The 15675-nt window shown below is 37.0% G+C and overlaps 1 protein-coding gene across 5 annotated transcripts in view; it reads right to left on the reverse strand.

The window, feature by feature from the left end:
• The window catches only part of LOC128992122 (regulator of G-protein signaling 7-like), a 119271-nt gene that overhangs the window by 79516 nt on the left and 24080 nt on the right, over positions 1-15675 (reverse strand). For all 5 annotated transcript variants that reach the window (XR_008490697.1, XM_054415568.1, XM_054415577.1 and 2 more), the window contains one exon: positions 4642-4783. Coding sequence is in view for 4 of the 5 variants with exons in the window: in XM_054415568.1 (XP_054271543.1) it covers positions 4642-4686 (45 nt within the window). In the remaining variant the exon portion in view is untranslated. The remainder of the gene's footprint in view (positions 1-4641; positions 4784-15675) is intronic.

A 15675-nucleotide genomic window follows, 5' to 3' on the forward strand; every position in this document is an offset into this window, starting at 1 on the left:
AAAGTTTCATGTCATATTTTCGCATAATTACTCTTGTTCGACATAAGAGACCGTTTAAACGTTATTTTGAACATAAACAAAATAGGTCAAGCACACATCAGTTTTGACCCGTTTTTCAGTTGCCCGTTTTTCTAGAAAATAAACGTCATACCGACAGTTTTCGAGATCATTGACAATCAAGGACATGCAATACTGAAACTTTTCCCATTTACAGTTGCGCTAGAGTTGTATTGGCAGTGAAGCCTGTTTTGTGCCCATTCACCCATATATCACGTAGAATAGCGACCGTTGTATTGGAATGATATGTGTTTTAGTTTGAAGGCTTTAAAGTGGTATATTACGTTTTAAGAACAGTTTATTTTCACTGTGGAACACTTTGAAACGAATAAGAACGTTAGAGATAGATTTGGTCACTAGTGGCACCTTAAGATAGGAATAAATTGTTTGTATTACTATAGTCCGTTCACAAAATATAAGCGGTTTTATGGGAAGTTCTTCCACTACTTTTTTCCCTAATGTATATGTTGCAGCTACGTTTTGGCAAACACCAGCTGTTGCGAAATTGTTTATAGTAGGATCAAGTGGAGGGGATAGATTTCTTCCCCTAAAACCGCCTAAATTGGGTAATTTGTTAAGTATTTTTACCACAGTAGTTGTGTATATTTATACAAGTGTGTGTAGTTCAATATTTGTAAAAAACGCTTTAATTTTTAGGATAATTTTTATAAAATAATCAAAGTGAGTTTTTAAGCAAACATTTACCTTACGGACAAAACTCCCTTTTGGTTTAACTGTAAAATATATTAAATAGGAAAACAATAGAAATGAGTGTTAATGTTTGTATTTGACAGGAGTGTTATTTACAATACAAACAATGGAATGCAATTTACAATCAGCTGTTGTCGATAACACCCGGAATAAATAATTAGTGAATAAGTAGTGACTAGTGGGCTATAATCAATTTAAAACAAGGGTTTTAAATAAATGTAGGTACTGTTTAATTAGTGTTAAATGAATACAGAAATAATAGTTTTAGTGAAAAAATATTAAAAACAAATCTTACAGTCCCGTTAAAAACCTACATTTAATTTCTAGATCTTTGGTGTGGACAGCCTACAGTGATAAGCGATGTCATGGTATCAATCCATTGTCTATCCATCATGGATTTGTACTTCATGTCAAGGCCATTGGTGTGGACATTATACAGTGATAAGGGCTATCAATAACAATACCTCCATTGTCTAACCTCCAGCTCCATTATAGATTTGTACTTCATGTCAATGCCGTTGGTGTGGACATTATACAGTGATAAGGGCTATCAATAACAATACCTCCATTGTCTAACCTCCAGCTCCATTATAGATTTGTACTTCATGTCAATGCCGTTGGTGTGGACATTATACAGTGATAAGGGCTATCAATAACAATACCTCCATTGTCTAACCTCCAGCTCCATTATAGATTTGTACTTCATGTCAATGCCGTTGGTGTGGACATTATACAGTGATAAGGGCTATCAATAACAATACCTCCATTGTATAACCTCCAGCTCCATTATAGATTTGTACTTCATGTCAAGGCCATTGGTGTGGACATTATACAGTGATAAGGGCTATCAATAACAATACCTCCATTGTCTAACCTCCAGCTCCATTATAGATTTGTACTTCATGTCAATGCCGTTGGTGTGGACATTATACAGTGATAAGGGCTATCAATAACAATACCTCCATTGTCTAACCTCCAGCTCCATTATAGATTTGTACTTCATGTCAATGCCGTTGGTGTGGACATTATACAGTGATAAGGGCTATCAATAACAATACCTCCATTGTCTAACCTCCAGCTCCATTATAGATTTGTACTTCATGTCAAGGCCATTGGTGTGGACATTATACAGTGATAAGGGCTATCAATAACAATACCTCCATTGTCTAACCTCCAGCTCCATTATAGATTTGTACTTCATGTCAAGGCCATTGGTGTGGACATTATACAGTGATAAGGGCTATCAATAACAATACCTCCATTGTCTAACCTCCAGGTCCATTATAGATTTGTACTTCATGTCAATGCCGTTGGTGTGGACATTATACAGTGATAAGGGCTATCAATAACAATACCTCCATTGTCTAACCTCCAGCTCCATTATAGATTTGTACTTTATGTCAATGCCGTTGGTGTGGACATTATACAGTGATAAGGGCTATCAATAACAATACCTCCATTGTATAACCTCCAGCTCCATTATAGATTTGTACTTCATGTCAAGGCCATTGGTGTGGACATTATACAGTGATAAGGGCTATCAATAACAATACCTCCATTGTCTAACCTCCAGCTCCATTATAGATTTGTACTTCATGTCAATGCCGTTGGTGTGGACATTATACAGTGATAAGGGCTATCAATAACAATACCTCCATTGTCTAACCTCCAGCTCCATTATAGATTTGTACTTCATGTCAATGCCGTTGGTGTGGACATTATACAGTGATAAGGGCTATCAATAACAATACCTCCATTGTCTAACCTCCAGCTCCATTATAGATTTGTACTTCATGTCAAGGCCATTGGTGTGGACATTATACAGTGATAAGGGCTATCAATAACAATACCTCCATTGTCTAACCTCCAGCTCCATTATAGATTTGTACTTCATGTCAAGGCCATTGGTGTGGACATTATACAGTGATAAGGGCTATCAATAACAATACCTCCATTGTCTAACCTCCAGGTCCATTATAGATTTGTCCTTCATGTCAATGCCATTGGTGTGGACATTATACAGTGATAAGGGCTATCAATAACAATACCTCCATTGTCTAACCTCCAGGTCCATTATTGATTCGTACTTCATGTCAATGCCGTTGGTGTGGATATTATACAGTGATAAGGGCTATCAATAACAATACCTCCATTGTCTAACCTCCAGGTCCATTATTGATTCGTACTTCATGTCAATGCCGTTGGTGTGGACATTATACAGTGACAAGGGCTATCAATAACAATACCTCCATTGTCTAACCTCCAGCTCCATTATAGATTTGTACTTCATGTCAATACCATTGGTGTGGACATTATACAGTGATAAGGGCTATCAATAACAATACCTCAATTGTCTAACCTCCAGCTCCATTATAGATTCGTACTTCATGTCAAGACCGTTGGTGTGGACATTATACAGTGATAAGGGCTATCAATAACAATACCTCCATTGTCTAACCTCCAGCTCCATTATAGATTCGTACTTCATGTCAAGACCGTTGGTGTGGACATTATACAGTGATAAGGGCTATCAATAACAATACCTCCATTGTCTAACCTCCAGCTCCATTATAGATTTGTACTTCATGTCAATGCCGTTGGTGTGGACATTATACAGTGATAAGGGCTATCAATAACAATACCTCCATTGTATAACCTCCAGCTCCATTATAGATTTGTACTTCATGTCAAGGCCATTGGTGTGGACATTATACAGTGATAAGGGCTATCAATAACAATACCTCCATTGTCTAACCTCCAGCTCCATTATAGATTCGTACTTCATGTCAATGCCATTGGTGTGGACATTATACAGTGATAAGGGCTATCAATAACAACACCTCAATGTCCAGTCTCCTGCTTCAGTATGGATGCATGCTTTATTTCAAGGTATATCTTGAGCAAACATTGTTTGCGCTATATTCAGCTAAATTTTAAAGGTTCGAAAATGTTTAACACATGTTCACTAAATCTCCATAAACGAAGATAAACATATCCAGAGATATTTCCACCAAACAGTGAGGAAACGAATTTTACATATGTAAATGAATTAGAATAAGCTTTACAATGTAATGGTCTTGTCGGTTTGTAAAATTATTTAATTTCCAATTGCAACATTTAACGTTTGCATTGAATATTGCTAATCTGTCGAGCTCTCGACACAGACGTACTCAAGTAGGATTGTAGGATTGTAGGGGACAAATTGATGAATGAGTGAAGTTCTTTGCGCCTCTGAGGACAAACTAATTGGGATTCATTAATCTCCAAACGATCCCCGATTGCAGCGGTTTGCAACTTTGGTTGATCCACTAGTATTACACTGTCATATGAAACTTTTTTCTCCATTCTACCACAGAAAACATACTACTATAACCTTATAGTAGTATGTTTGCTGTGATTATACTGAGATACTAAACAGGTTATTACTGTTACATGTGGATAGTTTATTAAATTCTCTATTAAAAAATCACTACAGTTTTTATGGTGAGGTAGCCTCTGGATCACTAAATTTAAGCTAAATGGTTTATGTTACCTGGCTTCGTCAAGTGATCCTGCTTCAGTAGATTACTACTATAGTTTCAGACTTAAAAGTCCATGTTCAGGTAGGTTCAAACCTACCTGAACAAACACCTATTGACAAACACGTCAATAAGTCATCTAACCAATTTGGTCATAATAATTCATGACTCATCTTCCGGCTTCGCCACACATGTTCCCCGTGATTAATTAATCACTTGACGAAGCCAGGTAACATAAACCATTTAGCTACAGTTTTTAATTTTAAAATACATGCAATGGATACATTTAATTATAGAAAACTATGCAATGTAGTCAAATCTTAGGTAGGTAGCAGTTGTATGTAGCTGTACTGACCTTGTCAAATGCAAGAGGCCGATGAGCGCGGTCGGCGGGCTCCATGGCGGTTCGGGGCTGGCCAGGGGTCGGGCCTAACCGAACTCCATAGGGCTCTGTCCCCGCCCCATCCTCCGCGCTCTCTCTCACCCGCGCATTTGATCTGAAACAGAGGACAAAACTGTAGAAACTGTCAAGAGAAGCAACACTAAGAATTATGAGAAAGTGCTAGGAAAAGGTAAACTGTATTAGGAGTCACTGGATCTTCCAATGGAACAGGATGGGAATTGCAGTGAAAAGCCTCTTGTATGGGATATGCTTAGGGGAAATAGATATCAAAATATGGTTTGAATGGAAGGGAATTTGAATTCCCTGAGAATTCACACAAGATCCCGGGATATGCTGCAGAGTTCAAGAAGAGGGTCGAGGAACAATCGTAATGAAAATCTTAAATCTTGTAAAGGATCAAGAATTTGAGAAGTTTTAGGTGGGAGTTTGCAGTAAACTGTAAACAGCTGCCTTGCAATGAAATTAAAACAATCATTCCCTTAAAAAAAAAGAAGAGAAAAATTACCAGGCACACCACCCATTTGGAATCTGTATTGAAAATTACTTAGGTTGAAATATTGGTTTTATTAGTCTAATATAAAGTCATATAATTAGTTATAGACCCTAGCTATGTTTAGATAAGGAGGATTCAAAATTTTTGAAATAACACGAAGAAAGAAAATAACTCAATATTGATATACGATCCTTCTACTAACTCATATTATTTAAATTTTTTTATTTGCAGCATTTTTATATTTGCTCCTCTGTTATGATAGGCCACGAGAAGAACTATTAGGTACACCCCTCACTTGGAATCTGCATTAAAAATACTTAGGTTGAAAATGTTATATTAGTCTAATATAGATTCATCAAATTAATAATAGTCACTGGTTACGTGTTTATAGATAGGGAGGATTAAACAAATTTGAAATTACTAACACGAAGAGAACAACTCAATATATAAGTATTACGTTCTTACCTCCTTCTAAAAACCCATTTTTGTATTCGCTTCATGGTTACGATGGACACGATTTCAATAAAAAACATACACATAAGGAGAATTAGTTTGGCGAGCCTGGATTTAGAGAGAGGCGAAGAAGTATTTATTGAGAGGATTTCACTGAAGCAGATTGTAATCCCAGGAGGAGGATCTCTGCTAACACACGAGTGTCTGGTAATTACCTTTGGTGAATGTTGCATTCGATTTCACAACAGAAACCGTATGTCTCCTCTAATGACATATCTCACTGTTAAACACTGTATTTTGTAGCTGGATTTTGTAATAATCGCCAAGTAATTAAAAGGTCGCCGGTATGTTCTTGAGAAAACTCAGTAGCTTTTTAATGGACCCAGCTGTCCTATAACATTGGGCTAATACATTTTCATGACTGAGAAACAGCTGATGTTAAGTCAGTAAACACAGAGTAGTAAGATCTTACTTCCCAAGCTACACAGATTTTACCATACGAGTGCACCTGTTGCTCGAATTCGAGCAATTGTAAGGTATTAAAGGCGTTATTTAAAAACGAATAACAATCATAATTTCCGATTACAGAGTCAAATCAAAGATAATGTGAAATCAATCACTCCACTACAGTTATTGACCCTGAAAACGAACGCTCTTGTGTGTATCATGTGTTTACTTTGAGCAGCTGTAATTAATACAAATAATTCGTCTGTTAAATAGACAAAATATTTTCTTCATGAGAAATACATTAGATTTTCATGGCCTGTGGGGCAAAGCCAGAGAACTTTTATTACAGGAATTGGTGAATGGGGGCGTCTACACAAAACATACTTAATTTTGACACATCGTTTGTAAAGAAAATCCGTCCATTATTAACGGAGGAGTAGTGTTTCGTAGAAATCGCCTTTGCGTATTATAAATAAGGATTCTAGCACCATACTCAATCATATTCAGTTTAAAATACGCACTAAATTGTGTTTCGTTGTCTTGAATAATTGAATTGAACTATTGGAACTAAATCATGGAAATACTTAAATGGTTTCTCGCATTGGATTTAAATTTAAGCAGGGTGTTAGAATAAAGCTATAAATATTAAGCGTTAGAATAAAGTAAAAAAAATTTCCAACATATTTAAGGTTTATTTTTACCTGTGCTACATCCAATTTCTCTTGTATGGGTGGTTACAGGGACTACTGCTGGGTTTCAACCAAGAGTAGTTTAACTTTAAGTAGGTATTTTACATAAAATTGGTATTAATTTTTAACTTTAGGTAATAATCTTCATACGATGCAGTCGATTGAATATGAGGTCGTGATTAAGGATTTGTACATTGAGGGAAGAACAATTTGGTATTTTTGGACCTGGTGATACATGTAGCTAACTTGATACCAGATTTATATTGCCTACTATTTTGACTTGTTGCGCGCAAGGTACAGATATAACAGAGTTGGCGAGTAAGGAGGATTATAAATACGTCAGTTAATCAATAATTTATTAATTGTTGTTCTGGTATTAGAGTTGCATATTCTTATGATTCGATAAAGCAAAGAAACACCTAACAACCGGATTTGTGTAAAAAATGTCACATTATTATATACTAAGAAATTAATAACAAACTTATGATTAGAAGATGATAGAAAATTCGTAAACAGTAAAATTTTTCGCTTGTATTTTTATAAGTGCGTATTGAATTTGTAATACAGCATCGACTAACCTGTAATTCATATTTCACTATCTGCTTTATTATTCAAGATGCGCCTGTATTTAGTGAGATGCAATATAGGGGCTGCTATCTTATTGCGTGGAATACTAGGTGGCGTTTGCAGAGGCATCCACAAAATTGAGCGGAGCCATCAAGAGTTTATATTATATTGTTTTGGTCATACTACAGTAATACTAGTTGTTTTTAAAGCATGCGTTGCGGGTCTAAAGTAGCATTTTTACTCTTTAGGAAGTAAAAATAGATTGTATCCTCTATGGAGTAAAAATCAGCTGTTGTCAACTCAGTTGTAAATTTCTATATTGTAAACGATTGCATGAATCGAAATATGTATCGATTCGTGCTTCGTAGTTATTTTAACCTACAGTCTACAGTCTCTTCCCATAGCCTTTTAGCATTGCAGATACATTAATCCATTCCCACACTCAACACGCTCACCTTTACTACTTCCTTCACCACCCTCAACGTCGTGGACCTGTTTCCCTCTCTTCCCATAGCACTTTAGGATTGCAGATACATTAATGTAATTGCCAAAGATAGTTCCCACACTCTGCACTGCAAGCCTTACTACTTCCTTCACCATTTCCTACGTCAGAGACTTGTTTCCTTCCCTTCTCATAGCATTTTTGGATTAAAGATACATCAATCTAACTACCACAGACAGTTTTCACACTATGCTCATACTTTACTACTTTCTAAGCCATTTCCTACATCGTGGACCTGTTTTCACCACTTTCCATAGCAATTTAGTATTTTAGATACGTTAATCTAATTGCCACAAACATTCCCCACACTCCGCAATGCTAGCCTTTACTACTTCTTTCACCATTTTCTATGTCGTGGGGATGCTTCCATCCCTTCTCATAGCATTTCAGCATTGCAGATACGTTAATCTAACTGCTACAAACGGTTTCCAGTTCCCACACTCCACACTGCTCACCTTACTACTTCCTTCACCTCTTCTTACGTCGCGGACCTGTTTCCCTCTCTTCCCATAGAATTTTAAGATTGTAGATACCTTAATCTAATCGTCATAAACAGATCCCACACTCCGGACAGCTCACCTTGACGACTGCCTTCACCACTTCATACGTCTCGGACCTTTTCTCTCCCTTCGCATAGCATTTTAGGATTGCAGATCCCTTAATCTAATCGTCATAAACAGTTCCCACACTCCGGACAGCTTGCCTTGACTACTTCCTTCACCACTTCCTACATCGTGGACCTGTTTTCCTCCCTTCCCATGGCATTTTATGATTGCAGATACCTCAATCTAATCGTCATAACCAGTTCCCACACTCCGGACAGCTCGCCTTGACTACTTCCTTCATCACTTCCTACGTCGCGGACCCGTTTTCCTCCCTTCCAATAGCATTTTAAGATTGCAGATACCTTAATCTAATCGTCATAACCAGTTTTCACACTCCGGACTGCTCGCCTTTACTACTTTCTTCACCACTTCTGACGTCGCGGACCTGTTTCCCTCCCTACCAATAGCACCATAGGATTGTAAATACCTTAATCTAATGGTCATAAACAGTTCCCACCCACCAGACTACTCGTATTTACTACTTCCTTCACCACTTCCTACGTCACGGACCTGTTTACCTCCCTTCCCATAGCATTTTATGATTGCAGATACCTTAATCTAATCGTCATAAACAGTTCCAACACTCCGGACTGCTCGCCTTTACTACTTCCTTCGCTACTTCCTACGCCACAACCCTGTTTACCTCCCTTCCCTTATAATTTTTAGAATGCAGATACCTAAATCTAATCGTGATAAACGGTTCCCACACTCCGGACTGCTCGCCTTTACTACTTCCTTCACCACTTCCTACGTAGCAGACCTGTTTCCCTCCCTTCCCATAGCATCATAGGATTGCAAATGCCTTAATCTAATGGTCATAAACAGTTCCCACACTCCAGACTGCTCACCTTTCGTACTTCCTTCACCACTTCCTACGTCGTGGACCCGTTTTCCTCCCTTCCCATAGAATTTTAGGAATGCAGATACCTAAATCTAATCGTCATAAACAGTTCCCACACTCCGGACTGCTCGCATTTACTACTTCCTTCACCACTTCCTACGTCACAGACCTGTTTACCTTCCTTCCCATAGCATTTTATGATTGCAGATACCTTAATCTAATGGTCATAAACAGTTCCCACACTCCGGACAGCTCGTATTTACTACTTCCTTTACCACTTCCTACGTAGCGGACCTGTTTCCCTCCCTTCCCATAGCATCATAGGATTGCAAATGCCTTAATCTAATGGTCATAAACAGTTCCAACACTCCCGACTGCTCACCTTTACTACTTCCTTCGCCACTTTTAACGCCACGGACCTGTTTCCCTCACTTTCCATAACATTTTATGATTGCAAATGCCTTAATCTAATGGTCATAAACAGTTTCCACACTCCAGACTGCTCACCTTTAGTACTTCCTTTAGCACTTCCTACGTCACGGACCTCAAGCTAGTGTCGTCATTTGATTATATTTATGATTCATACCGTTTCTGTTCTAATATCTGTGGAATTATGCTATCAGCTATTTCTTCATCTGCTGCATTCAAAAGTCAACAGCTGATCATATGTCTTTGTTTATGTGTCAAATACTGCTTCCATAAGGATTACATTGAAACTTTGAGACCCAGTGGGGCGGATTCCTGAGAGTTATTTTTAACGCCATATAGATGTTGGCACTCACCGATATGGTATTTATCACCATCCAAAATTTGAAAACGATTGATTCAGCCGTCTAGGAGGAGTTTGCGTATTACGAAATGCATAAAAGTCGACGTATAAGAGCTTCGCTCGCTACGCTCGCTCCGCTCAATAATGTAGGAACTGAGGCTTCGGTTTCCAATAAAATAGTCATGAAATAGTATATTTGAGCTATTTTACATTAATTTATATTAGCCGGCGTTTAACAATATTACTGAAATGCTACAAATAGTCAAATAAACTGTATCAGCAAACTGACACATACTTTCTCCCATTAGCTTGTAAACTACCTTTAAAATTGGTAAGCAGGGAAGTAACTTTGATAATTTATTGGGGAAAATCGCAAAAACCTACAATAACTTTAGAACGGAAACTTTTACAGCATTAGGGGTTGTACAGTTTATATAAGAGTTAAAAGGACCATATCATACAAAATTTTAATCCAAATCGTTCGGACCGTTTTTGTAAAAGTAGATTTTTCCTCATGGGAAATCACCATTGAAAATGAAAATTTTAAAGTGTTTTAAACGCCTACAGTTCTATTTACTTTAACAATAAAAGATGAACTTTCTTTTTGGAACAAGCTGAATGCAATATTCCCCTGAATATATGATGGAACTAATTTTAATTAGGAAACATAATGTTGACTCGGAATTTCTGTAAAAATATTTCAGCTCAGGTATTTGTTCATAAATGTGAAATATACTCTGCTCTTAAACCTAAAATTGTCGAGGTGTAGGACCAAATCACTGGAGAAATTCATCACAACAGTTCAATAGCGTTGAATATTTAAGTGCTACATCATCCCAATAGTTCAGAGGCTATAAATATGGATGTGAATGGTATAAAATGTTTATCGCAAACATAATACTTCACAAAAGAATAATGAAACGAACTGAAACCAAACTAGCTCACGTACACAGTAAATCAGTTGTATGCAATATTTCTATCGATTGCCCCAGTTTATGGAATTTATCTACCAAATGTGGCAAGGGGGTGGGGGAATAAATTTATTTTTTCCTTCACCACTGTCGGCACCTGTTTTTTCACATGGTGTTACCATGTTACTCCGTGAACTTAAAACGTTAAAACATCTGATCGGAAACCAAAACAATTCCAGGTTAAAGATTTATATCAAGTGTTCAAAATTTTAGTTAACTTAATTTGTGAAGTAAAAATGCTCTCGACACTATCTTCAAACATATTCAGTAAGTTTTGTATTTACCAATAATAGTATAATTATTTAATCGGGGTTTTATATGTTAGATAAACGTTAGGCTTTAAAGACACTGGCAATTAGGTTAGTTTTAGTGCCCCTTTGACTATTTTAAAGAACATTTCGAGTCTTTACGATATCAGAAAGAAATTCACACATTTCCGTGTTTAACACTGACTTTTATAATTTATTTTATTTAATTTATTTTATTTTATAATGAGTACTCAATGGGAGTAACCCTACAAATGAAGAATTTGGCCAATTAATGTGGGCGAGCCTAGTACACAGATGAACCAATGGAGTAAATGGACAAGATTAACCCGAACTGTCTCAAAAGATTATAAGTTTAACTCCGTAGATGAGTATTTTACAAGAGGAAATATGTGGTTATAAACTAAATCAAAGCTCCAAAACAACCAAATGTAAAATGTAATTACAAAAAAACTGAAGGAATATACTTTCCCCCTGTAATTTCATCCCCATTGAGTGGTTTTCCTTTAGACAGCCTGTGTATCAAATTGCTGTTTTACACCATATCAAACAGTAACCCAAACTGTGGTGCCTGCAATTTTCTCAACGCAATTAGATAGCAGTACCTATATTGCATCACGCCAAATGCAGGCGCGTCTTCAATCCGCTAAGGAAGCTATGTGGAATATGGGGTCTATAGTTCCGACGAAACTAAATGCTCTTAGGCTTCATAAAGTTACCTAATTGAAGAGTTGAAAATTATCTTTTAATGGTTTAGCTTCATTATTCTTCTTGAAGAATTGTTTTGTATTTTTTTAATTGCACAATTATTAGCTATTTGTCTCTCCATTCGTCTTTCCTATAGTTCGGCCGCTTAGAAAGCGACCTCCTCTAGCATTGGTTTAGCATTAGCACGCAGGTCGCTTTCTAAGCGGCCGAACTATAGTGAGGGGGATATTCATGATAATATTGTCTACTCAAAGGAGGTTTTAATTTTTTTTACATTAGGCCTATTATATCATATCAGATTTTAATACTACAATAAAATATTTTTAAGTTCATTCCACGCGAAGCTTTGAGGCAAATTAATAATTATACTTAAATATTTTCATTTTAATACTATATACTTGATAGAATAATAGTTTCTTTCATCCCCATTAAGATACTTTTCATCAACTCATTTAGCCAATTTGAGTTGAATCTCGATCAAAATATACTTCTGATGCAATTTCTGTGTGTAACATAAGGCATAATTTATTGTAAAGGAAAGTTATTTCTCGAAGATCTTCTAATTTGGTTAGTATTGGTAATTATCTTCTGATAATGTTAGTCCTGTGGATAGTTTTCTCTACGATGGAGACATTTAAAGACTACTCGGTTTCTGGAACAAGCCTCGAAAAATACCGCTGTAAAAGACTGCCATCTTGGGAGGCCCCGAGTTCAGTAATTTGTTATGCCGTGATCTGGTTAACGGTACCAACCGTACCACGTAAAAATACCCTTACTGTCTAGAAATAAATCCACTCAATCAAGGACACATTTCTTTACTTTCGAGAACTCCCACTGGCTACCAAATCATAGCAAACGATTTGTGTTTTGTTTTATCTTAAATTATTTGAATCAGGTAGGTAAATTGCATTTCCAGAAATAGAAGATAATATATTCAATGCAACTCGACAAATCTGAAGTACAAATTCAATCTGCGAGCGCCCGGTGAGATTCTAGCCAGAGTAGTGAGAACGTGTCGACGCACACAACACTCTGGAGTAATGTAGTTCTCAAGGACGCTATTTATTTTACTGTCTACCTTCGTACTGTTTGTCGTCTCTAGGCGTTTCTACACTCTATAAAATAAGTCGCAGGAGAATTTAGAGGGAAAATGTATTTATAGGTAAAGAATTTAATAAGTTCTTAATCTGCTTACGTGTTGTTAATTTTACGAAAAGTAAATATAAATACGTCTAATAACGCTGGAAAGATATATTTAAACTTATACTGTTTTAACAAGACGGTAAACATATAAATGGTGGTGGTGATGAATTTAAATTGGAAAAATGGACACTCCAATCATCAGGCCAAATAGGGTTTGTAAAAACCAAATGACACGTTTGCATTTCGTCTTGAACCGAATCTAGATTTTCTAGGAAGGGAATATGCTTTGATAAATCAAGGAAATCATTTGAATTGAAAATCGAAGAGTCAAATGGATACAATTGAATTAACAATCATAACTAACCGCACAACTATCAATACTATTATTATACTACTAAATCTATAAACACACACTATATACTCGGTTGGTAAAGTTTAAACATAAACCGTAAAAAGACCACAGCTTCAAATATCATTGTCGTTTGATATTTGCAAATAAATTAACCAAACGTAATTTAAAGCAATAAGGTAAGCCCTTAACCCTCGATGTGATACAAAGTCTTAGGATATATAGTCTGTGTGATGGAACTTGTCTCCTGAACCATCGTCTACCTGGGACTGGCCCGGGCTTTATTTACTTGTATACTTACTTTCTTGTATACTTGAATTCTCCATCTTTGCCTGATCTAGTCTGAATGATTGCGTCATAATTTATAAGAAATAAATAAAACTAAATACAATATTTACAAAAACCATAGGCTACTTTAAAAAAGGCCGTTTAACGGTTGGCATGTTGGACTATCTCACGAGGGGTTCATCCTCAAGTTCTTTTAGGGAGTACAGCGGCCTATTTACTAATATCCCTTTCAGCATCTTCTTGAAGGAGGGTGCATCCATCTCTCGCATTCGGGTAGGCAGAGTATTGTGTTTAATAGCTGAACGAGGATAGCAACTCGATGTACGACTGAGACGGCCACGGGGAAAGTCTATATTTTGGGCCATCCTAGTACTCATGCACCTCCTCTCTCCTAGTGTGAACCCTTATCCTTTAGTAGGGCCAGGATATCAATCACTGACTGTATACTGTGATACCCCTAGATCCTTGAAGATCGGTCAGTCCCCAGGTCGGGTCAGCAGACAGGTTCCACAACACAGACTATATAATCAATATTGTGTTTGTGTACAGAAGGCCTACGCGGCGTTGCAGTTGGAGGAACCTCTCTAGAACGTCTCTCCGAAGTAATCGGTCGTAGCATTTCTGCAAGATCAGGTTCGATACCACCATCCGGAACTTACACATACCGCCTGAACTTGGACCCCTTCCCACAGAATAAGGTGGACGTCCAGGTAAGCATATGAGTGGAGGCATGCAGTCTCTTTAGAGTAATACATAGTTTCATGGTGAAATGGACGAGTTTAAACTATTGGAAGCCTTGAATTAAGTGTGTAGTCAATGTTATGATGTTTACCGTCAAGATAACAATACTATGGGGAAAAACCACACAGTTAATACAGGGTTATTACAAATGATTTTCATGATTTCATACATACATAAAATATAGTTTTATTTGTTATACAAAGAAATAAAATGGTTACAACTTTTTAAAACATCAAAAAGTTTCGACACAGATACACAGAACTGTAAATGCTCGATACGGGAACCCCTTGTGGTACGACAGATGTCAATAATGTAGTCAAGCTCTTGCTAGACTTTGAAAAGTGTGTCTAGGTCTATTGTTTCGATAGCATTGGTAATCCGTTGCTGGATCTCAAGTATGCTATCTGATAATGGTGGTGTGTACGCCTTATCTTTGATGTATCCCCACAAGAAAAAAATCAGGGGGTCGGGGTGATGTCCGGAGATCTTGTAGGCCAGTTCAGGGGTGTGTCATTATTCGGACCATTGAGCTCGTTCCATATCTCAGGCAGCACATTGTTAAGTTCATCCCTACTACAAGTAACATTCAAATGCAGCTATTTCTCTTAAATTTCAAGTGTCACTTGCCAATATAGTGGTTACTAGGGGGATAATCGTTAAACCTGGTTCTAAAGTGTCGTTGCGCACTAATAACAGATTGGTTAATGTAATATTCCAACTGGCAAAAAGCTTTCCTGCCTTCAAAATCAGCCATTACACAACACTTACAACAATTGACTTGACAAACAGCTGATATACACCCAAAACAATGTAAATGAAACTTTATGAGTTTCTTTCCAATGGTACCAACTAAAATAGTCTTTAAACAAATTAACCCAGTAATATTTACATAATCAAAATCAGGAAAATCATTTGTAATAACCCTGTATATTGTGACAGGTACATGTGGCCATCTCAAGTTAAAAGGACGTTTAAGAAAGGACATACAAAGTGATTAAATGCATTCAACTTTTCAGCTAACCAAAATGTTAATGAGGTAAATAGGTACAAAACTTTTATTCCCGCAGGTGGTAAACGACGAGATCGTGGTCCGAGGCAAGATAGAGCAGACGTCAGGACGAGACAGTTGGACCCACCTGTTCGATCTAAGGCAC

Source organism: Macrosteles quadrilineatus, unplaced genomic scaffold, assembly GCF_028750875.1.
Source record: "Macrosteles quadrilineatus isolate MER2022 unplaced genomic scaffold, UCM_ALF_1.0 Scaffold_1__1_contigs__length_201487025, whole genome shotgun sequence".
Taxonomy (NCBI): domain Eukaryota; kingdom Metazoa; phylum Arthropoda; class Insecta; order Hemiptera; family Cicadellidae; genus Macrosteles; species Macrosteles quadrilineatus.